At 41.2% G+C, this 25,749-nt stretch overlaps 2 protein-coding genes across 14 annotated transcripts in view; one reads left to right on the forward strand and one right to left on the reverse strand.

The window, feature by feature from the left end:
* The window catches only part of NBEA (neurobeachin), a 453,637-nt gene that overhangs the window by 133,445 nt on the left and 294,443 nt on the right, over nucleotides 1–25,749 (reverse strand). For all 13 annotated transcript variants that reach the window (XM_030944908.1, XM_030944837.1, XM_030944889.1 and 10 more), the window contains one exon: nucleotides 13,449–13,585. In XM_030944908.1, coding sequence (XP_030800768.1) covers nucleotides 13,449–13,585 — 137 coding nt within the window. The remainder of the gene's footprint in view (nucleotides 1–13,448; nucleotides 13,586–25,749) is intronic.
* Nucleotides 9,057–11,632, forward strand: MAB21L1 (mab-21 like 1). Its single transcript, XM_030944922.1, has one exon. It carries the CDS (start codon nucleotides 9,675–9,677, stop codon nucleotides 10,752–10,754), a length of 1,080 nt encoding a protein of 359 aa, XP_030800782.1. The 5' UTR covers nucleotides 9,057–9,674; the 3' UTR covers nucleotides 10,755–11,632.

Consider the following 25,749-nt stretch of genomic DNA (forward strand, 5'->3'; position numbering starts at 1 on the left):
CATTCAACACCAGCAAACTCCATAGAATGCACACAGGCACAGTGGCAGCAATTTCTATTTTTAAAAGATCAGAGAAGCAAAAACGATTTGTGAATATGAGTGCTATGGTATTATTTGAAGTCACTGCCTTCTTATATTTTTTTCCCTTTTTAAACAAACAGATATTGAAACTATCCCAGCTAATAATTTCATTCTGACACTTGAGTTTAAAAGGTTAAGTTACTATCTGAAGAAAGGTAATCTGACTGCCTTTCATAGCAGCCTGCAAGCTCTGCAATCTGCATAGAGAGGGGCATTTGTCATCATTAGCTGAGCAGTGACAGCTGGCACCTAGGGTGTCCCAGATTTAAGAAGTGGCAAAGGCACCCTTTTGCCTTAAGTTGCCATCAAGTACAGCATGTTTCATAAGGAGCAATATTTTCTTATTATTATAGAGCATGAAATAACAGCAGTGAATGCATCTGTATTTTTTTCATCATGGAGAACTGGCTGATATACAATTAGCAGTTGCCTTTAGACAGCAAGACACCAGGTTTATTCTGTGAGCAAATATCCAATTCATGTCACTTGAAAATAACTATAATTGGCTTAAAATTAGGGCAGTATATTTTCCTTAAGAGATATTTCAGACTGATTGATTTGTAGATTTTATTCATGGACATGACAAATAGTGAATAAAACACAGTTTTTAACTACAGGTATAGTACTGTCACTCCAAGCTAGGAGTGCCTAATTGCTTAAAACAGACAGGTTATTAGATATAGGGGAAAAAATAGTCCTACACTGGCATACAAGCTAATGCAGTATATTAATGCTCTGAAAGAATACCTGATGGAGCACTATTTTAATAGCAGGTTTAGAAACAAAGTATATTCTCATCGTGTATTTTATAACTAAATTTGATTAATTTTTTTTCAAAACAATTCCACAAAATTTTGCAAATGTATTCGTATTTAAGTGTGTATTTAATAAATGAAATGGGTTAGAAGCCTATGAAAAAAGTTGTTTTCATACCACGATCAATAATTCAGTCTATGAAAGGTTGAATAAATGGTTTATAAACATTAAGAGATCCTGACTTGGTTGTTTTTACAAAAACAAAATACAAAACTAAAAATTAATATACCTTGACATGAAACAACAAACAAACAAACCCTAGCAAAACAACCAACTAACACAAACGAAGTAAAATTTAAAAAGCAAAGATGAAAAAACCCTCATTTCTCCACAGTCTCTCAAGTTTGGAAACACAATCTATAATGCTAGATGTTGCATTATTATGTAAAATAGTTTTTCACAAATAAAACTAATTTTTGTGTTAATGTAAAATCTATGCAAATACATGCAGTCATTTATCAGGGAAGCTGACAAGCATTCCATATTGGAGAGGGAAAATGAAACTGCCTCAAGAATAGAAGCAATTAATTATTTCTGTATTTTCTCTTCCTCTGTCTTGAGGCACAGAAGTTATCCATCCAGTTAAAACAGCAAATGAAATAAAGAGAATTTTTTTTTATTTAAACACATATGGCTTTTGCCTGCAATACTGATCACCACAAGGTCTACAGATGCCCGTGGCTAAATTGTACACTGGCAGATGCACACAAGGGAAAACTGTGTTAATGCAGCGTGGTGAACAAAACAAATGAAGAACTGAATTTTGGGGGGGTGGGGATAGAGAGGACTTTTTTTGACCATGTTGAGATACAGTTTGCCTACAAAGGGTGGATTAGGTTAGCCACAGATTTAGCCTAAAAAGTTTCTTTTCATCCTCTATGTCAAAAATCTGAATATACATACAGAAGAAAATATTCATGTAGATGCTTGCAGTTTTCTAATGCACAATTATAAATAATGGGCTTGCAAAGATAAATGGTTATATTATTTCATCTTTACAATTAAGGACTAATAATACATAATGAATGTATTCACAGAATATAATGAGAAAACTGTTGTCCAACATACCTGCTGTCATTTTTTACCTCTTTAAAGAAGCAATGTCTTGAAGTGTAGGTGACAATGGCAAGCATTACGGCACAGCCTAGCATATGCTATATACTCGTCTGTTCTTCAGAGGGCTAGTAAGAATTCTGCAGTTATTAACTGTTCCTTTTGATAAAGTTATTTAAAAAAAATAAGTGAAAATTGAACACAGTTTATTCCTGGAAATAATTTGCAGAGGAAAACAAGAAATAGAATTGGTAAAATATTTACTGAAAATAAGATAGAACCATGTTGATCACAGTAACTTCTCCCTTAGTAGGCCTGTACACACTGCATAACCCCATTAAAAACTGTATTGATCTTAAAAAAAAAGTAAAACCCCACAATTTTTCCCCTGAAAGTTTCCCTTAATTTTACAAAATAATTATTTTGTATCAACGAAACCAGTAAATAAATAAGATTCATAAACGTGAAGTCATAAAGGTATCTCCTTTGCTTCATCTAAAACTAAGGAGTCTTAAGAGACTCCACTGTCACTACCCTAACAGCTACACTGTAAATTTTTAACTTCTTTTCAATGGCACTAATATTATAAATGATAACTTTCTAAAAGGCAAAATCTATTTCAACTATCAAGAAAAATTTATAGTAATATTCCTTTCAGATAAACAGATATTTCCACAAGCTAATATTTCTCTTTCAACAGTTTGATTGGATATTTATGAAACTACAAGACTACATGTTATATCTATAGCCTTTCTCATTTCAGGGACATCAGCACTATGCCACAAAGGATCTACTTCTTTATATTCTGTGCTAGAGCTGGCCTAAAAGCTGGCAGGGAAAAGTAGGAAGGACAATAGGTGATGTAGGTTAAATTTTCAAATTCAAGTAAGAAGACAACTGGAGTGATTTGCTGCCCTTAATAGGAGGCCCAAATTTCCCCTAGATAAAATATTGTGTTCTACAATGACAATGTTCCACCAGTAAAAAAAAATAAAAGTTCAGAGTGATGGTGGGAAAATATTTTAAAGGCCAAAAGATCTAAGTATCATCTTTTTCCTAAGATCTCACCTCTTCTTCCTTAAATAATAAGTTGGTTGACATGTTTCTATTACAGTTATAATTAGAATATTTTTAGGAACAATAAGTATTCTTAGTGAATGGGTTGCTTTTATTTAAGACTGCTAAAATACTCTATAGCTTTAGGGAGTTTAGAAATAGTCCTGAATATGTGAAAATAGATGAAGAAACAGATTCTGAAAGCATAATCTTTCATCTGTTTCTCTGAATAACCTCACCCACCTCAGAAGGGTTTTAGAGTGTATTGGTGGGGGGTGGGGGGGGACATTTTTGTGAGAGCATGTTGTTAAAATATGGACAAAACAGCAATGTCCTTTCTCAAGAAGATATTTTAACACTATGGCTAAAGCACAAAGAAATTAATAGGGAAGTGCTGCTTGACAGAAGTGTATATATTTGAGCCAAAAATATATTTCCTCACCAATACATGTATTTGATACATTAGATATTTTAGAGGCTCACTGTATCTCATCCTCCTCAAATGTTAACCTCCAAGTGTTTTGGCTCTGGTCCTGCCCATGATGTCACTGGTGCTTTTAGGCTCACAGAGAAGTGCATGGGCAGTCATTTGCAGGATCAGGGACTTCATAAGGTTCAACGAAACATATTAATCACTTACAACCAACTCACTCAACTCCTCCCTTCACTGTTATTTGGAAAGAAAATACTGGAGAGCTATACACTACATTAAAACTAGCAGTCTGAAATATGTTAGGTATGTCCTTCCATAGCTAAATCAAGATGAAATGAGTTACACAGGTAATTTACCATACTTGCGTAATTGCAAAGAGAGAGGGCAAATTTCATTTTGAGTTGGAGGGACATAAGATGCCCAAAGTGTTGGCAGCATGAAAATTAGCAATAAATACATAATATGATCAAATGTATACAAAAAAATGGTGCTTACTTATAACTTCCTATTGGCCAATGTTCAAATGTGTTAAGCAATGTCTTCTGCTAATTTCAGTCTCTTCAGCAGCTACTGACAGGACGATGTAGTTTAGTTTGATAGCTCAGTATGAAACCAGCTTACAGAAAAACAGCAGCCACAAAACTAAGTATGTTCACAACATACCATCTTCTCATTTTGACTGGGTTAATAAGATGCTGAGTTACTCCTAAGGCATAGCATATTGTGTGATGCCATAATTTATTTAATGATGTATTTCAAATACTCCCATACTTCAATTTCAACTTACATTTTCTAACACTCTAGACCTCTCTCGTATTCCAGGGCTAAAGTTACTGAGGGGAAAGATTAGTTTAGACATGAAGTCTTCAGAAGCTGCTCATCCAACACATACAGCTTTATCTTCAAGGGCAACGTTCAATATTTTCAGCCACTTAATCATATACAGCAATAGGAAGTAAATGAGAGTTCTGCAGTGCTAGATGGCCCACTACAGATGCAGCAGATTAAAAGGTGCTAATCCCCACTGATTCCGCACTCCTTTAGCAGTTCAGCAAAAAAAGAACATTCTCCAAGCTAGAGATCTTTTAAAAAAACCCAAAACAAACCAAATGTTGGACTACTTAAATAAAATGCTGTACTATAAGGAACGTCTGGATTTGGAGAAGCTGACGGATAAGTGAACCAAATGAATAATTCAATGCATTTTTTTTCCTGCTTACATGTTTCTTCAGTTCTAGCCAAAATCACAGTTGTGCAAGCTCCATGTTTACTTTTGAGACACAACATTTTAGAGAAAGCAAATCAATTACTGTTTTTTCCCTTAACGGATTGCAGATTAGAGGAATTTAAGGCATTAACAGTTCATCTGTATGACCTAGGATGACCAAGTCCAACACTAATGCAAATTCTCTTCATGTATTTCTTAAATTTTTAATAGAAAGCAAATACATACCCATTAAGTTTAACACTAATGAATGCCAATTGTGTACTGCAAAAGGAACTATGTCATAATTTCTAAAAAAAAAAATTTAAAAAATTTGCAGAGAACTGTTCACAACAGAGGAAAAATGCTTATGTACCAAAATATGCAGAACTTGATACCCACAGGTCTTAGTAATGAAGTGTATAAATTTATTAAAATTGAAATGTTGCAAACATTATAGTAACTTACATCTGAACTTTTCATTTGTTGCTGAATTTGAAAGCAGAGGCAAAAAGTAAACTACAAAATAAGAATACAGAAAATTGAAGGTACCGTCAACTTCTATCACACTCACAAAAAAGATGCTGCCTTTTTTTTAAAATGTGACACATATAGCAAACCCAGCACAAATATCTGTCTTTAGTTTTCTTACTTGAAAAAAAAAAGTGAATTTATTGTTGCTGGCAGGATGATATGGATGAAATAACCAGGAAGAATTGAGGGGGGAAGGGGAGAAAGAGGAGCCAAGAAATCAGATACATTCAATGAGCCTTCAAACTTACTTCAGCAGTAGGGATAAATAATTTAATCAACTCAGCTTCATTCTGTTTCTTCCTACCTCTCTAGTGCAATTGGCAGATATTAAAAAATAAAACTTTAAAATTCATGAGCAGTTGTGTGTGGAAGAACTATCACTATATAATAAGAAATATAAAGTGATATCCATGCAAGCTCTTTGTGTAGATATGCATCTGCAAGTGCATTTTAACTCACAGTTTTCACCATACGAAAAAGAAATTATTGGTTAAATTTATATGCATGGCAACTTTTTTCCTTTTTTTTCCCCCTAAATTGCAATTTGGGGATGTGGGCAAATACAGATTTTCAACAACATTTGGTTTTTTGGCTAACATGAGCACTATAGCCAATGTAGTTTGAAAGATTTGATATAACAAGCAGAGTTCAAGAAATATTGTTATAGTACACCCTAATTAGGGGAAATATCTGGAAAACAGCAGTTTGGTAAAAGTCACCAATATCACATGGCACCATTATCATGACAAATGATCAATCATCATTTTAATGAGGTGACTTTAATCCCGATTTTCCAAAACAACTTAATAAACCCAGTAGAAACAAAATTCATTGCTGAAGAGGTTCTCCTTTTGTAGTTTACCAAGGATGCATTAATAACTACAGAGGAAAATTAAGTGATCAGAGCTTTGAAAAATATCTATATTTTTATATCATATGTAGTCATATAGATAATAATTTTCGACATCTAAACCAAACTGACTTCTTGTCATGGCAAACGATTGGGTCACTTCACCAGTCACATTTCAGTGATGTCTGTGATGCCTAAATATACAAATTTTTAAACTATTAAATGTTTGGTGTGTGAAACGAAATGATGGAGTGGAGTTAATAGCAACCTTCAGTGTTAAACATCACCTAATCAAGCCTAAATCTAATATTTCTCATAGCCATGATATGAGATGATCCAATGAATACGTATAACCTTGCATTACTTGGTATCATAGCTTAATCTTAGCACTACACATTGAAAACTCTGATTTAGTTTCTAAGACGCAATTTTTGTTTAAATTAATTTTGCCACGTCATGAATGTTATGACTTCTGACAGCTTAAAGGTACGACCTTTCCACTTTTGCCTTTGGCAACTGGAATTGCCAAGCTAAAACCCAGGGGGCAAAAATAAGCAAAACCTGGCCGGGAACATCCCCATCGCTAACGTGCAGCTCTGAGGCTCCTGCATCCCTGGGAAGTTGAGGGGTGCCCCCACCGCAGGAAAGGGCTGTTCCCTTCGCGGAAAGGGAGGAAGGGACAACCTTTTGTGCGCCCGCTGTAACTTTCGCTTTTACCCGGCGCTGGTCTGTGACCCTGTGAGAAAGGGGCTCTTTGACATTTCCATCCCAAAGAAGCCGCCCCCGACACGGCAGCGCCGGCGGTGTCGAGCCGGACGGCTCCGGGAACAGCGGCCGCCGCCCGGGGCGGGAACCGGGGCCGGACTGGGGCCGCCGCGGGCCTTCCCCCGCACCAGTCGGTCCCCAGGATCCGCCCGCCGGAGTTGGTCCCGACTTGAGCGCTTTTCCTTCCCGTGCACAGCCCAGCCGTGCCCTGCTGCGGCCAAGGCCGCCCCGGGTCTGAGGACACAGCGCGACCGGCATCGTCCCCGGACCCGAGGGGCGGGCTGGGCCGTGCCGGGCCCCATCCTGGGGCAGCGGGGGGGGATGTGCCGGGCCCGAGAGGTGCCTCCCCCTCCCCGCCCGCCGCCGGCGCCGGTGCGGCCGAGCCGGCTCTGCGTGCGCCGGCCCCCGCGGAAGGGGAAGAGGGAAAAAGGAAGAGGGCCGACCTTCGCCCCCGCTGCCGAGCAGGTTGCCCGCGCAGCCAGGGGCAGCCGCCGGTAGGAGCGGCGGGAAGGCGCCCGCCCGTGCCCTCGGAGCCAGCCCGAACTCCTGGAAGCGCCTGCTCCGGGAAGGCTGGAGCGGCCGGCCCCCGAGCCCCCAGCGCCGCGGCCGCGCACGCCACCGCCCTGCGGGGGAGGAGAGAGGGAGGGAGGGAGGCGGCAGCCCCGGCCCGGCGCAGGGACGGCGGCAGCTCCTCGGCGGCGGCTCGGCACGCACCGGGACCGGGCGCTCTGTGCCGCTGCCGCCGCCGGCCCCAGCGCGGCCGGGGGGAGGCACGCGTGTCCCGGCCGGGAAACTGAGCGGAGGAGGGAGAAAGGCCGGGAGAAAACTGCCTCCTCTCCGCCCCAAGAGCTAGAAAGTGATCTCCCTTCTCCCGGCTGCGGCCGAGAAGAGGTAAGCTGCTTCGGGAACACCCATATAACCGCTAGACCGAGGGAGCCAAGCGCACAGTCACAAATTCTCCGCTATGTGCAATGAAGTTGGTCGCATTCGTACGCTGAATAAATGTCGTGAAATGTTCTTTGTGGTATGACTTCTCTTGAGCGACTGATATGCCCGTGACAGTTACTTTAGGAAAAGGTAATGGGTCAGTTACTTTAAAGATTCCAAGCGATCAAAACCTTTGGTGGCTTATTTTTTTTCCCCATATATATATATATATATATATAAAAATTTAGGGCTCTCTTGAAGTGAAGCTCAGTAAATGCTGTGAAGCAGAAGAGTTTACCACTCCAGCTTATTTGCAAATAAATGTCCCGATTACCAACACTTAAAGTACCAACACTTAAAACACTTAAAGAAGGCGAAATTTGCTAATTACACATCACACAGGCGAGCCCCCAAACTGTCAGACAAGCAAGCCAGCATGTTTGCAGTCGCTAGCGTGCCTCCCGTGTGCACATTTACTAAGCGCAGCTTGCTAGCACAGCTCGCTGTACGATAAATCCTCCAGGTTTGAAATTAATAGGTACTTATAGTGCGTCTCGAAAAGCAGCCGAACATCCACTCCTCACAACATATCGGAGAGCAATACAGAATATAAAAACGATGGTAAGAATTGGCAAAGGAGATTTACCGTCTGTATCTGCTACTTGATTTTTGGAAGGAACGTGAAAAAGACCTGACAGATATGTTTAGCGATTGATTCTCCCTTCATAAGGTACAAATACAAAAAGCAAGGCAGAGACAATGCCGAAATGCATTAAACCTCAAAATCGATTAGAGCCCGTCAGAAGATCCTTTAAAACAATACAAATCGTGGACTTCTGAGCAATATTTTATTCCAAAGAACACTAAATTTGCCGTGAATCCGCTGCCTTGTTCACTGGCCGGTTCACGAGAGAAAAAAAAATCCAAACCTACTTCTCGCTTGCAGTTACAGACAACTGTCGGGAGGAAAAGGACAGCGTTATGTGACGCCGAGTGGGGGTTAATGAATTTACGCCTGTGCTCCTGCCGGAGCGAGCCCGGTCTGTAGCTCCCTAGTTGATGGATGCCCATTAATACACCTGCATTCACGTCCCGGCCATGAGGAGGCACGCAGGGATTCAGTACGGAGCGGCACAGTTTTGCCAAGTCCTCTCGAAACGTCAATACCCTTCAAGTTACACCAAAAGGGGAGCGATTTCTCTTGATTTCCGAGCGTACAGAGGACCGGGGCGGCTTTCTAGCCGGTAACCTTCTACCTTTCTATATGTGCCTGCGTGTGCGTGTGTGTGTGCGTGTGGCTGTGTATACATATCTATCTCCTAGAGAGGGATTAATTAGCCGGGTTCGAGCTGAAAGAGGCTGCAGTGACGAGCCCAGTGGCGATTGGCCGCCCGCCTGCCTGGCCCTGCCTTTATAATTTCCACACGAGTGCATCTGGGCTCTTATACAAACCAACAGCCAGCTTCTTCTGACATACACACACGGCACTTTTTTCCACCATCTGATTAACCGCCCTGCATACACACGGTGATTATTACGGGAAAACATAAATAAATACGAAGAGGTTTTATTATTTTGACTACTGGAACCCTCGCTGTGTCTCAGTGCAACTTTTGTTTTTTCTTGCTGCTGGGAAAGGTGCTGCTCTCGATGCTTTCCTCTCACTCACGGACCCTTTAAAAAAAAGGGAAGGAAAAATATCGCCCCCTCCAGTCCCCCGCCCGCTCCCCCTCCCTTCACCCCCCCGCCACACACACTTCAAGACGGCTGATCTAAAAAAGCAGGAAGAGAGCATCTGAGGAGCAGCAGCCCCGGCGCATTTTGAAAAACATTTGTTACATTTCAGAGTGCGGCAGCCTGTTTCTCCTCTGAAGTTGGCTCCAGCCATAGCAGCCGCATTGGATCCCACAGCCTATTGCGAGACTCCGGTATACAATCCGGATCTCTGCCCCAACATGATCGCGGCCCAGGCCAAGCTGGTGTATCATTTGAATAAATACTACAATGAGAAATGCCAAGCCAGGAAAGCTGCAATCGCCAAAACGATCCGAGAAGTCTGCAAAGTGGTGTCGGACGTGCTGAAGGAGGTGGAGGTGCAGGAGCCTCGCTTCATCAGTTCCTTGAACGAGATGGACAATCGCTACGAGGGGCTGGAAGTCATCTCCCCCACGGAGTTTGAAGTCGTGCTGTATCTGAACCAAATGGGGGTTTTCAACTTCGTGGACGACGGCTCCTTGCCGGGCTGCGCTGTGTTAAAGTTAAGCGACGGGCGCAAGAGGAGCATGTCCCTCTGGGTGGAGTTCATCACAGCGTCTGGCTACCTCTCCGCTCGCAAAATCCGGTCCAGATTCCAGACTCTGGTGGCTCAAGCCGTGGATAAGTGCAGTTACAGAGACGTGGTAAAGATGGTGGCAGACACCAGCGAGGTGAAGCTGAGGATCAGGGATCGGTACGTCGTGCAGATCACTCCAGCGTTCAAGTGCACGGGGATCTGGCCGCGGAGTGCTGCGCACTGGCCGCTTCCCCACATCCCCTGGCCGGGACCCAACCGGGTGGCGGAGGTCAAGGCGGAAGGCTTCAACCTCTTGTCCAAGGAGTGCCACTCTCTGGCCGGCAAGCAGAGCTCGGCCGAGAGCGATGCCTGGGTGCTGCAGTTCGCGGAAGCTGAGAACAGACTGCAGATGGGCGGCTGCAGGAAGAAATGCCTCTCCATCCTCAAAACCTTACGGGACCGTCACCTGGAGCTGCCGGGCCAGCCCCTGAATAATTATCACATGAAGACTCTGGTTTCCTACGAATGCGAAAAGCATCCCCGCGAATCGGACTGGGACGAGTCGTGCCTGGGGGACCGGCTCAACGGGATTTTACTGCAGCTCATCTCGTGCCTCCAGTGCAGGAGGTGCCCGCACTACTTCTTGCCCAACTTAGACCTCTTTCAGGGCAAACCTCACTCGGCCCTGGAAAACGCGGCCAAACAAACGTGGCGACTGGCTAGGGAAATACTTACCAACCCGAAAAGTTTGGAGAAACTTTAGAGGGTAACTATAAAACCGGCCTGACCGATAAATCTGCTAATTTCCCGATGAAGTTTAAGATGTCTGTTTGAAAAGTCATATATTCCCACTTGACAATGCAAAAAAATATTATCTTTTAAAAAGGAATATGGCTTAGGCTCTTCACAAAGAAAAGCAAATGAGAACAACAAGCGTCGTTCCTCTTCGTCACAGTTTTGCAGTTCCCCGTGGGGGAAAAACAAAAAGAAAGAAAGAAAGAAAGAAAAAAAAAAAAGAAAGAAAAAATAATGAAAGTGTGTTACCTGGAAAGGAAAATTGGCCGTAATTTGGTTGTGACCATTCTGCCCAAAAACGGTACCAACGGATTATAACAAAACCCGGTATTTTTATGTAAACCTTCTGTGAGTAAAAGCTATTTGGATATGCCACCTGAACAAACCCTAATGTACCTTTTAATTTGTATCAAATATTGTGATCTCACATTGTCTTTGAAATTGTGGATGTTGGTGTTTTGTGATTTGGTGAACAGAAGTTAAATTGCCATTTTGGATACTTCAAGGACATTTTTCTGCTAAAAAGAAGATACCATTTAAAAAGGTAGATTTTATCATGGTACTTTTGTTAATTGTCTTTTGAAGTGTCTGAACTTAACAAGTTTACATTTTTCGTTTCATATATATTGCTTGTTCTATTTCTAACATTCCATAAATATACTTGAAATGTTATTTAAATATATTCAAAAGAAATTTGGATTCTGCTTATATAATAACGCTTGAATATTGGAATTATATATTTGAAAATGCACTTGAAATACACTGGATAATTACTTTTTGTGATTTAGATTTTAATTTCTGTTGCTGATTTATTTAATTACAAGCTAATAAATGAAGTAAAATGCATATGGGTAAGCGTTTCAATATCGGATCAAGTTTTTCACTTGAAAAACAGAGGCAGTTATGTTTTGCGGATTTTTCCTTTCTGTGGATAGTTGCTGAAATCCTGCAAAGCAGAAAACTTAAGGGCAGAGTCCTGACTTTGCATTTGGAATAGTTTTGTAGAGTAGGGAAATATTGGTTGTACAAGCATATTGGAATTTAGTTCCAGATCACCATCAGCAGCTGTCAGACGCCAGCGTACTTATTAATACAGTTACTTTTTCAGCCATCAGGAGTCTGTTTTGAAGGGTTTATTATACAGTGCTGTTGTGTTTCTGCTGGCTTTTGAACAAAGCTGAGGAAACACAACGTATATGTGAAGCAGTGTTTTGAGCAAGCAGTGATCCTGATACAACTAGCAATTTGGTGCAGGTACTAATAAAGCAGAAAATAAAATTTATAGGTGAGAGCCAGCACCAATAAAGTGAACAACAATATTACTTCTGACCTACAAATCCGTTACGAATGTGATAAGATTGCCAGCTCCACTCCCAGAAATTAAGCCCCTCAGCTCCCAGGGCATTCAGAGGGAATAACATGTGCGTGCTTACAAAACTGCACGCAATCCAAAGCCGCCCGTCTGTACCGCACTGCCTGGTCCCTCTCAGGGTTCATTTCTTTAAAATGGCTTTTAAATCAAAACGCAAATTAACAACGCGGATTTTGATTAGGATCCTAACAATCAACAAGTGCTGAAAGAGGCCGATCTCCTGTGTGACACCCTCTAGCAACTATTTCCAGCGGGTGCACTTTAGCGAAACTGTTATACCCAGAGATTCTGACAGAAACTTTTTACTCCAGCACTGCGAAGAAAGTTACGAGTCTGACAAATTTTTCACCAAAGAGAAATCATTCATTGCAAACGTATTCAGACGAGGAGTTTTCTTGGAAATTATTTATAATATTTCTGCATTAAAAAACCCCAAACCCCAAGGTCTTTGTAAAAATACCTCTCCTATTTCCTCTCTTCCAACATTTTCCAGAGCAATAGTAAAGAAATAAAGCAAGAGCGATAAGAATAAAAAGACATGCAGACGAGAGGAGCGCCCTGTTAGACACGTCCCTTCTGTCTGCCCCCTCCTCCCCCGCGTGGCATCACCCGCGCCGTTCCCGCGGGGAGAAAGCCACGCAAAGGTTTCCGCTCAAGTCACGCACCCCTCCCTGCTCTGTTGCGGCTGGGCTGGAAGTTTTCACGGAAGGGAGGGGGAAGTGGGGCGGCGCTGGGGAATTGGTAGTAGTAAATGACTTCAGAAAAAAAAACCAGAGCTTTCCCAGGAACCAAGTCTTCGGTACATGTCTATTCCCCCCTCCCCCATTTTCATTTCTCCCCCAGAAAACAAACATTAACTTTCATTTCAGCAGTTACAAAGTGTTTATAAAATGCGCCGTATTTTCTTAGGTGGAAACTAACGTTTTTGAAATAACGGGATTCTCCGAGAACCTCGGAAGGCGTAAAACCCTCCGCTGTGTCTCGGGAAAGCTGCGGGCTAGAACTGCTGCTTCCTCCAGGGATTTCAGACCAATTGGCTTAACTACTAAATCTGACCACGTTCATACAAAGGCACCGCGAGAAAGGCTGCTGGAAAACGCGTACGCTGCCGTAATAGAGGATTTAACATCATTAATACATTGCACTTTTTTTTTTTTTTTTTTTTAATACAGCGAAAGGCGGCAGACAGGAGCCGAGTTTGGAATGAGGGGGCGGCCCCGGTGCACGTGTGCCGGGATTGGGGACGGGGACCGGGACAGCGTCGCCCGCCCGCCCGCACGCCGCACTCACCTTGGGGTCGATCTTCTTGAAGGCCGTGTCATCCTCATCCACCTCGAAGTAGATCTCTGTGGTGGTGATGGAGAGCGTCCCCTTGGCCACCACCACGGGGGCGATGAGCTGTGCCGGCGTGCTGAGGACCACGGGGCCTGCAAGGCAAGGGCAGCGGCGTCAGGTTAGAGGCGCCCGGCCGGCCCATCCCCGGTGGCCCTTCCCTCCACCGAGCCAGCGCCCGGCGAGTCCCCTCGTAAACCCAGTTTGTAAACGCCGTGTTCATTCCCCTCCTGCCCGCGGCCAGCGCTTTGAACTCCGCGGCCGGGGCACAAGCGAGTTTCTGAGCTCCGGGGTTGCGAGATAAATCACAGCAGCGAAATTCAGAGGGTTAGGGTGAAAAATAGCTGCCTCTTAGAAGGTCCCCTCTCTTTTCATGCCCTTTTGCTCCTCGTTAACGCTATCACTGTTTATGTGCGATAGCGGCGGCTCGTTCCACACCGCTTCGATCTGGCAGCCCGGGGTCCCCGCGGCGGCCGGGCCGGGCCGGGGGCGCAGCGCAGGGCAGCCGCAGCCCCTGCCCGCCACACTGACCCTGCGAGCCCTGGGGGCATTATTTTTAAGTCTGGATCCAGACCTCAACTCGGACAAGTAACGCCAAATGCCAGAGGGTTTTGTTTAGTTGCTTGGGTTTTTGGTTTTTTCCCCTTTTTTTGGTCACCTATTTCAATACCCCATGCACATAAAGGCTAGCATCGTTAAATACATTTACGGCGCGATAATTTTTGTTTCAACTCGCTGCCGCTTATCCTTTTAAAATTACTACAACAATACTTCGCTCAAATATATTCCTTAACGAGATGCTCTCACGGGCATTGAAAAGACGGGATGGGGAAATCCTATTGTAAAAGGCAGCCTTCTCCACATAAATTGTTAGATTTTTCACTCAGGAAAACAAAATCCAAAACAACCCTTCTTTAATCCAAAAGACAAGAAGATAACTTTTTCACCATCTTATCTTCAATATCAATGCCATCTTCTGTTAAAGCTGACAGCGGCCGCGTTTAGGAAGCTCACTTGCTTCGAAGAAAATATTATATATTAAATATTCTTCTAGATTTAACCACGAAAGCCTGTGGGATAATTTGTATATACATACATAAACACACAGAACCACATACGTGTACAAACAGGCATCTGACACATAAATAATAAAACTCCAGTATTGAGAAGCTGGGTACATCACCTGACTGATGCAGCTTTTAGAAACTGGCAAACTGACCACCTCAGGAGGTACTACACAGGGTTTGCTTGTTACACGCAGCAAAAAAAATGTCCCTTGCAATAAGAGGACCCCTGCTCAGAGGGCAGAGAGCCGTGAGCCTCCCGCTGCCTTCCCCGGCCGCTCGCCCCTCCAGCAGCGCCGTGCGGGCGCTGGGGCGGCCGAACCGAGCCCGGGGCTGCGGCTCGCACCGGGGCCAGCGCCTCGGATGCGCCCTCTCCCCCTCCCCAGCACTGCCCGCACACTTCACTACCAGCTCTCGCAGGCAGCCCTTCAAATTACTCACTTAGCCCAAATTACTCCTGTATCGGCGCATCTAACTGTCATGTTGTTAATGCTTTACTTTACTGTAACACCCAATTTGAGCCCTTATTGCTCAATATTTTGTCATTTACGCTGCAAAATAAATAAAGAGGACGGCAGGGATTGCTGTGCGTACGGGGGGAAGCTAAAACGCACAGTTTCAGTGACAGCTTTCAGCAGCCCAGCGTGGCGGACGGGATAATATTGATACAAACTCTATTTTCTTTCATTTTATTGTTTTCCATCTCCTAATAAACCGAGGTAGCCTCTTGACCCCAGTCAGCTGATCGGAATCACATGCGCCGGGCTTGCCTTGCTGCTCTCCCAGTCTCGCCTCCATCTTCTCTCCCTCCCTTGGCGGTGGGAAAGGAACCGATCCGAGCCGGGGAAGCCCGGCTGGAGGCTCCAAAGGGCAGGGTGATCGATCCGAAACGCCGCTTTAAAGCCTCATCAATCTTCATCTAGGTTGCTCAAGTAATTACGCCCGATTCTCTTGTACGATTACAAGTGGATTTGGGTTTCTATTCCCCAGGCCCCCTTTCTCTGTGTTTACAGAAGGGGGGTCTGGGCAGCCGGCGGTTCCCTGCCCTGCAGAAGCACTTGCCCTCTCAAGCAGAGCGCTCTGTCCCTCCTCTGTCCCTTCTCGGACACACTTGGCCCGGCGCAGGGTGATGGGCTCCCGGGCCTTTGTGCCGGGAGAAAAGCGCCTTGGAAAGACGCGTCCTGGAAACGACCCGATATTCTATCACTTTAAGGAGGCGTTTGTGGGCTTTGCTGAATCCCAGAAGGAAGAACATCAATTTAATCCAATTACCTCTTTTTCCCTGGTGTTGTGTGGCTAAAATAAAAATAAAGCCACCGCTATTTAATGGCCAAAAGGCCAAACCCTATAATCTGCCATTCAGGCGGAGACAATGGTGCGCTCCGGTTAGCGGGTGATGTGCCCTGGCGGACTGGAGCAGGGGGCAGAGCTGCAAAAGCAGGGGTGAATGTGGAGGGAAAGGGAACAGTCGCTTCTTAGCCCGTTCCTGGAGGCAGGGGAAATCGGGGATTTCTGGCTTTCTACTCCTCCCGAGAAAAGGCTCCGAGATCCCTCCCAGACTGGTACCTTGGCATCTGCCCTGCATTCTACTCAAATGACACCCTAGATTTGTTGCAAGGTAAACATGTCAGAGATATCACAATGCGACAAGGAATAAGCATCATCGTACTTTCCAGATGAGAAAAGGTTTTCCTGCGGTTTTTTTTTTTTGTTTAGGGAAAAAAAGAACAAAAACAGAAAAAAAAAATACCCACAAAAACAAACGAACAAAGGAAAAACCCCCCAAAACCATAAAGCAAAATAAATAGCAGTCACGTTATGGGATTTCAGGAAAGGGGATGTTCAAACTAAGTTTAAAAATATCTTTACAGACTTTTTCTTTTCTTAAAGCACAAAATGAAAAAAAAATCGGTATTAGCAGTGTTTCATTTTTACACTTGTCCTTTGGAAATCTCCAATTACAACTTGCAATTCCATAGCATGTTTAAGGAGCACTGAGTCTTTTTGTTGTAGCCTTCAGGGAGCAAGCCAGCCACTGAGAGAATACGAAATTAATCCACTACAGCTATAGAGAGAGAGGATTATGTTTTAATCCCCTTTGGGACAGTCTCTGGATTTTAAGGATCCGATATTAAAATGTTTACATAGAGCATAATCAAAATAGCGCAGATTTTCCATATGGCACCGAGCTATCGGGAAGCTCTGGATCTCCTTCCCAAACCCAATTGATAATCTAATGAAACAAAAGCTGAGCACACCTGAGCCAAGAGCCGCGGGACGGGCTCATTCGCATTCGGGAAGGATAACGAGCTTCGGCTCCAGCCTCCGCCCGGCCCCTCGGCGGTGGCGAGCTGCGCTTTTCCAGGGGATGTAAATATTCATTTCCAGCGCGGCTGCGGCCCCGGAGAAGGCCGGGGCCAGGGCCGTGCTGCCCGGGGGAGAGGCGGCCGCGCAGCAGCAGCGGCACCCGGGGATGCTGCCGGGCGCTCCCCGCGCAGCGCAGGGACCGCGGGCGGCACCGAGGGCGCTTCCCTTCCCGCTCCAGGGGAAAGCCAACCTGTGGCTGCCTCGCTTCGCCCAACAAGCTGGCGTTTGTGTAGGGGACCCGTGTCTAGGGCGCTTGTCAGCTCTTGGGACTCTAAGCAAAAGCATCTCTCTTTAAGGATCATTTCGCTGCCTCTACCGAACCTCTCCGGAGCTATCGGGGCGACCGCAACAGAAAGGCAGCGACCTACCACAGAAGTTCTGGCCTTAAAACGAGTCCAGAAATCACTTCAGACACACAGGTCTAGCAATCTGTTCAAATGGTGATTTTTCCCTGTTGCCTGATCCCAGTGGTCAGCCCATGTGATTTACATTTCTAAAATAAACTCTACCACACATCTACCTTTTAAAATAATATTTTCTTTCCAAAAGTAAATAATTGTGAAATTAGAAGGTCCCAGTGAATAAAAGCAGAATGTAACTTCCCTGCTCCCCTGTGTAATTTTTGTTAAACAGAGACTTCATTCCCTGTTCTTGTAACTTAGCTCCTGTATTTTTCAAGTTCAAGTAAAGCAAATCAAGCCAAGTGAAAAGTTCTATTAGGTTTAAAAGTTTGTTATCTGCTAATGGAATATCAGTAAAATTACACCTTTTAAGGAAAGTTGCTAAAGAGTGGTATTTTGAACTCATTATTTTAAATATTTTCATTTTCATAAACTGTCATTTTTAGCTGTGATAGCTAAACACGTGTTACATTCATGAGCCTGAAAATTACACTGGAGGTATACCTGCTAAGATGATTGGGCACAATTACTCCTAAGGAGGGTAAGGTACATGCTTTTATATGCTGAATTACGAAAAAAGACATTTACCTGCTGCAGGCCTAGAAGTCTAACTTCTAAAATAAAATTTTGGTGATTACCCATAAATAAAAATGTATTAGCTGAGACAAGTACTTTGAAAACATATCCAATCAGTTCAACCAATTTAATTTTACAACCTACTGGTAATTACTCTGAAAAAAACCAGGTGGATGTTGGCATATTTAATTTTTAACTGATACTAGTTTAAAAGAAAAAACATATAGATCTTTTTTCATATAAATATATTCAACATAGATTAACTGAAACCAATACTTATCCTAAGTAAAATAGTTTGCATAAATTACATTTTGTAATTTGATATGACACACAAGAATTTTAGATAATAAGAATAATAAAAATCACTCACAAGATACCTGAAATAAGACAACTGAAATTTCCTCAGTGCTTTAACTGTAAAGCCACATGTATCTGGCACTGAGTTGTATTTGAAAGGTACAGAAATCCTTATACTTAAAAAAACTAGATGTAGCACATGCACAAGCACACAAAAACTTCAGTTTCTTGAAATGAAAGTCACATAGCATGGAAGTAGAAAGAGGTATAGGTACCAGAATCTTTTGGGAAAAGCTCTTTAGTCTGAAAAATATTTCAACCAATTAACATCTAAACTAACACATGCAGTGCCAAGTAAATAACTAGTAAACAAGGTAAAATTCCTAAACAATTCACAGAATTTAGTCTATTTTTGTTCCCATTGTCATCCTAAATTTGATTCACACTACCCTTTAAAAAGATTTCTGCAGTAAATATATTGCACTTACATGAGGATGGCTGCCCCCAATTTGTTCTCCACTACAGCAAGTACTTGAAGGCAGTAACTTCACTCAAGCCAAGGCCCTTATAAGAATGTACATATACAGCTCCCTTTACTCATTACTTTCAACAGTTTCATTAATTTGCACAACTTTTTAAATGCAAAAACCAGAATCAAATCTAAATATGACTATAATCTTGGTTTTCTCTTCCACCACTGAATAATATCCCAAAATAATTTCTCCTGTTTTCAGAGGTATCCAAGCTTATTTTGTTGGCTTTTTACCCCTGCACAATCATATGTTTCATATTGTGAGAGAGGGGTTGACTTTTTTTGTTTGTTTAAATGTCATAGCCAGTGTGGATAGGCCCTGATATTCAAGATTTTCCCCACTTTTCCCCCCTTTCCTCCATAAAGCATGCAACACTACTACTACTAACGTATAAGATCAACTTAAATGGTCTTTTTCAACAACAATGACTGAACAATTACAGCAATTCAATTCTCTTAAGTGGTTGCCAAAACAGCGAGTGTGTTTGACTAAAAAGAAAATGTAAATAAAAGCAATCTTGCATATTATAACTGTGAATAAAATAGTAAGAAAGAATTACATAGTTTTTGATGAGATTGTGAAAATTGTTAAATATAGTGCTGCTTGAGAAGAAAAAAGTAATTTTATCTCAAACATATACATACTCACCTATATACTTGAATTAAGTGACACATGCACCTTCATGGGTAAATTATTATTATTTTAATTCTATACCTTCCTAGTCTCATTAAAAGAAAAATATTAAATAGTACTTTTTCCTGAGGGAAAACATGCCTCCCAATATTTCTAGGAATAACAATTTCTTTATACTGTTCCAAGGGTGATAGGAAGCAGCCACTTCATAGAACAGTTAGAGAAATTGCAAAGACAAACTCAACGCGAAACCAAAGTCAGTCTTACTGAACCACTGAAGGTCTTGTGGAACAATTAACTGTGTGTCTAACAGCCCAAAGTAACAGAAACATAACCTGCTCCCTTTTACAGGTAAAGTCAGATTTACTCTGTGGCACACATGAGAACTTCTGAATGTGCTGAAGTTCCCAATGGCTTACATGGCTTTAGAGTTTTTCCAGGACGTGTCCAAGTGCCAACCTGCCAGATGATCAGGTATTAATAAGAGTCACAACTCTCCCTAATGATTTACACCTGGCCAGAAACATAAATATTTGGGATAGGGACCTCACTACTGCAATGCACACATTTGCCACTTCAAAATTAGATTCATACAATGTGCTCTGCCTGAAGCTATACCTTGGAAGGACTGAGTAAATTAAGACGGTTTAGAAACTTAAGAACTTGATTGTTAGGCCATGCATCCAGATGTGAGTATTCTACACTGATGCAGTAGGACCTGCACTAGCTCCCTCCTCATTGTCAGGTAAAACATAAGATACTTTTTCAACCTAGAAAACCTTAAGTGATGCTGACACACACATAAGTAACAGTTTTTCTCTCTGAGAGAGTCACTATAGCTAGCTATTTAATCAAAATGTAACAGAAAAAAATACACCCTAGAAAAGCATATTTAATGTTCAAAAGAATAACATGTTTAATGTTCATTTAAAGAAGAAAGGAGAAAGCAGAGAGAGAAGCCTGCTACAATGGTATACCACTGAAACAGGAACTTGAGTTAACAAGTCAGGAACACAAGGGATCAAATCCCAGATGCCAGTCTGAGCAAACCAGACTTGACAGGTATTTTATACAGTCCAGTTTGTGTACCTTGTCATGCCCATAGGGCTCAATTGATTAGAAATTTAAGGAAATAAGCCCTTCAGCTTTCATTCCTCCCAGTCTCCATTATGGAAAAATTCTTCAGATAAACTGTAAGTCTTGTATTTCTTGAGACCAGAGTGAACAGAAATGTTATGTTCAGATAGCTCATGATATTTTAAATTTCACTTATACAGATAGTAACTCCTATATCTGTGTGGGAATGAAGACATAGGTTGTTGGATCAACATATAACTTGACAGGTATGTTTGGAAAAATCACTTGAGATGCAGCAGTTGTTAACTTCAAAATTTTCTGAAAATATGAGTATCTTTAAGCCATACCAGAGCCAATTTTAGTGCAACTGTGTCTACTAGTTGGCTGCATGTATTGCATTCCCACAGTTAGGGTAATTCAGAAGATTCCTCCACAAATATCCTCTGGTACCTATTGAAAGGAGAAGTGATGTGGCAGGCTCTGTCATTCAGCCCTTTTTCCTTACTGACCTGATTCCATTGCTGGAATTTTATTGCTTCTCAAGTCTTTACTCTTGTTCAAAAATTTGTTCAAAATGGCTTCCAGGTTCAGAAATTACAAAGATAGAGACTAACAGAGGGTGCTTACATAAACCTTGTTTCTTTAGAAAGCTGAGCTAAAAGCATGGGATGAGGCTTCCTCTGGTACAATTTCTGGTTAATTAAACCAAGACTGACCAAAATGTCTTCTTGACTGATCTAATTTGCTTCAGACGAAAAAAGGAAAGGCAAAAAAAGTGCTGTCCGAAGGTCAATGAAAGTGCTTAGTTTAAACATAGATACTGTCAATACAGTTCTGAATACATTCCTTCAACTAATCTATGGTGGGTTAGTCCCAATATGTTCCTATGAAGAATAAATGGATTTTTGCATGGGAACCAATTGCATAGTGAAGATGAAATAAGATGCAAAATGGTGGAGTTTCCTTATGTCTAGGCCTGTCTTCCTGCAGTCTCCTATATATCAGGTAGCTCATCAGCTTGGCCTTTGATGAATTAACCCGTTCCATCCAGGGTGTGGCACATCAGGAAAAGGGAGAAGCTACAGACCTGTGAAGTCATAGGCTCCAATGTAGCCTAATTTTGCAGCCTTAGAAATTTCAAAAAAAGAGTTTTGCAATGTAGGGAAAAACAAATTAAATAGACTGTTATCAGTGGACAGTAACAAAATATGAAGCACTCTCAGAGCCACTCATAAATACGATCCAACAGAGTTTGAACTGATTTAATTTTAAAGCTTGGAAAGCAGGAAATCTGGTTGTCATTTTAAAAGTTGAAGGTGCTCAGTCTTTGAGTTGATGTACTAAGGTACAAAGAGAAGAGTTCTTCAAAGCTGTGCTTAGGAGCACTATCATATGTGACCGACAACCACCTTATAAAATATTAAGATATTTTGGATAATAATATGGAAAAAATGATTAGAATAAACACTGAGCTGTCTAAAAATAGTATGCTATAGAAACTGCGGGCCTTTTTCTTTTTCAGTGTGAAAGCCAACTACATATCAAAAATATAATTGTTTTCAGTTTATGCCTGAATCTATACTCCAAATTAAACTCATACAAATATGTTTTTCTTTTTTATACTTAGACTTGAGGATCAAAATCTGAATACGTAAAAAACAGAAACTACGAAAATCTGGCTGAATTAAATTTCCATGTTTGGAAGTAAAAGCCTTGTATGGTTATGTATCTATCAGAGAATGGGAAACGGAATTACTCTTCTTCCACATTCCTGTCATTTTGCCAGACAAGCATCTGCCCCAATGAAATTCCTATCTTGAATGCTAATTTGCAATAATAATCAAGTTTGAAAGGAAAAAAAAAATCTACTTAGTAGTGCATGCTGAATTCAGTGAAAAGTTTCCACTGGGAAGCTTGAAAAACTAGAAGAAATATTAAGACTTTTTGTATTCTCTATTGAAACTTTTATATTTTTACTTAACTTACTTATTTGTGTGGGCACATGGATATACATACTTTCTTAAAGGTAAAAAGCATAAAGTATGGTAAAGCTTATGGTACCTTAGCCACCTCCAGACAGAGAGAAAAAAAAGAGTGTAAGAGAGAGAAGAGAGATAAAATGGGAAGGAAAGAAAGAAAGAAGAAAAGAAGAAAGCAAGCAAGCTAATGACTACCTCTGGCTCTGGAAGTATCAAAAGTACAAGCTGTTAGAGGCTGAGAGAGAATTATCAGGAAGCACCACTGTGGACTTGCTACAGTCCTTGCTGGGTTTCCCTTATGGTTGTTGCTTTCTGACCTCTGGGCCGCTCCAGACCATCAGAGCCACTGGCGTGTGGATGGCAACTGCTGCAGGAGAAGGAGAGAATGTGATGGACAACAGGGCTCCATGGGAGAGAACACGCTAGGGCAGGAGGAGAAGAGCTGGAGAGGGAAGATGAGATCACCCTTGGAACCACTGTTGTGCTTTGTTCTCCAGAAGGGAGAAGGATGAAGATGACTCCTTTCCTCTATCCCTAAATGTCCTGAGTAGGCTGTGGTCACTGCTGGAGACAATAGCAACACTATTTGGTCTTTTCTTTCAATCCATTACTCTAACAGAAGATAACACAAGAAATATTTCTGTAGTTGGCCTCAAATACATTATTTTTATATGCCTGAAAAAGCAAATAATTTGAAAATCTGCCTTCTCAGTAGATGCTCAAGTTTATGTTGCTTTTTTTCATTAAGAAAATCTACTGTTTGTCTACCTGTTTAGTCTGTTAACAAAAACAATAGAAATAATACTATACATATTATTAACATTTTGAGAATGGCAACAGAAGAAAACTCAAGAAAATATGGTCCTCCTTTACACCTTAGGAATAAGTAAGATAAAGTTTCAAACAGCTTTGCTTGCCGGAGATTGGTCTACACTGCTCAGCTCTTGTAAAGAAAATTTCTTGTCAGACTTGGCCAAAAGAAGTGTTACCATAATGCAAAATGTATATGTATAAATTTTAAATGTGTATTATACATCTGAAGATGAGTCAAAATATATGTTTTCCATAAAAAATACTTATTTTGCAAAGTTTCTTTGTGGCTTTAGGTGCAGTTCCTTGATGTGTTAGTGGTTTTATTGCTGCATCTGGTCCTATGCGAGACTTCATGTTAGTTAAAACATGGAATAGAAAATTTCCCCATGCGCTAAATAATATATCTTTTTTAATTTTTCTTTTTGTACTGCTATACAATTTTAATTGTAACTCTATGTAGTACAACTTTTGACACTATTCCAATTCATTCTAATGACATCATCTAAAATGTTTTAATTTGGAAATCGGTCAAAATTATGATGATTTCTGTTAGTTTGTCTGAAAAGAGACAAAAGGCTTATATTGCATAGGCCACAAAACAGATGTTGATAATGTTTGTCTGGACTTCAAAAAGATGACCTGGAAGTGAAAGGTCTTATATCTCATTAATAATAATACAAGCTGTCAAATCCCTCTGACCTATGTGTTCCTTAGCACAGGGCAGTAAGTGAAGACACTCAGCACACTCCCAAGAAGTCTGGAGAGAAGGTTTTTCACATTTAGTCCTCAGGCTAGGATGGACTTGCTACTTGTGCTGGCTCAGATGGAAAATCAGCTCATGTTTATCAGTAATAGCGCTGCTTTCTAGAAATATTTCTACTCTGAAGTTCAAAGTTGTTAAAAGTTATGGCAGTGCTGCATCTGTATCAAAATTCCTGGCCTATTTGTACTAGCAGGGAGGCTTCTTCCATCTCAAGGCAGATGTCCATGAAGAAGGGAAGATTCTGTACTGAAGGTTATGATACAGTAAGACTAAAATTCATTAAAGGCAGTTAATGGCTTTCCTCATGTTTATTTGGATGAGTTGCTCAATCTGCTCATATAATGGAGCAAATAACATGTATTTATTCTTGCAAGAGTGTTGTGAGGCTGTAATTCACTGTGGCTGATGAGGAAGTCAGCTTCTGAGTTGATTGAGCCCACGCAAGTAACCAGATGCCTGCCAAAGCCCTTTGTCTTCCTAAAATAACTCAAAGCATCATATCCTCCTATTTTTATTTCCTTTCTTTCTTTCTAGAAAATACTCTTTTAGAGAGTAGCAAAAGATTCCATCAAGGATCCCTTGCTTGGCTGGGGTATGTTTGCTGCTGTCAACAGCTCTATGACAAAATAGATGAAATGTGCTCCAGTTAAGAACATGTATCTTTCAAAAACGTCAAGGCTAAATTCTGCTCTCAAATGCACACAAACAAGTCTCAGCAAGTGAAATGCACCTTCAGAACAAAGACAAGAGAACATCTTCCTAAAATATAGAATTCATAAAACTTGACTAGATCAACATTTATTTTTTTAATGACCTATTTTAATGCAAAATCGGTGCTCTAAAATAAACAACCCAGCAACCCAACCCAAACAACAAAACTTTGTTAAAAGAAAACTGCATATCTACTAGATCTACTACCTTATATCCTTGTAAAAATGCAAGCTTATAACATTAGAACACACCCACAGATTTTTCATTTTGAAACAATCACCTACTAAGCAGGAGACAAACTGTTAGCAAATTTAAATTCTTAGGATCTTAAGGGAAAACATAAGTATTTAAGAGCCCTACTGCAGCATTAGGAAATGTACATGGAAAAGGACAAGAGTTAGTAATATCAACTCACTACAGTGGATTTGATTGTATTACCCAGAGATTCACAATATATTAGGAAACTGTTAAAATTGACTGGGCTATCTCAATCATTAGTTCTAACAGAGATGTGACTTGCCTCTTGAAGTGAACAGTCTGGGAAGAAAAGGAGCTAAAACTGAAACAGAAACATGTAAAATATTTTAATACATAAATGCTAAAACAAGAACGCTGTCTTTCACTAACTCATACTGCAAGACAGTTTCAATACTGCTTTTGTTAAAAATTGTGATGCAAATTTATAAGTCATAATCCTAAGACCATAATAACATGGAATTAGATTTTCATATTTTATTAAAATGTTACTTAATATAATGAAATCTGACCAACTGCAATTGCAACATATGGAATACTAAGATTATATAATAAAAATATTCAGACTATAATTATTTAAAAATTCTCCATACCATATGCAATATATCAAAGCAAACTTTACATTGATTTGTGCCACATGGTTGATGAAAAACTATAAAGACTCTCTGGAACAAAAGGTATGTACAGATAACTTTGTATGAACAATCTCAATCTGTTTCAAACTTCCCTTTTTTTCAGTTTTAAGTTCACAAATCAAAATATTGTATTATTTATATCCTCTTAGTTAAAA

This window comes from Camarhynchus parvulus, chromosome 1 (genome assembly GCF_901933205.1).
Source record: "Camarhynchus parvulus chromosome 1, STF_HiC, whole genome shotgun sequence".
NCBI classification, from domain to species: Eukaryota; Metazoa; Chordata; class Aves; order Passeriformes; family Thraupidae; genus Camarhynchus; species Camarhynchus parvulus.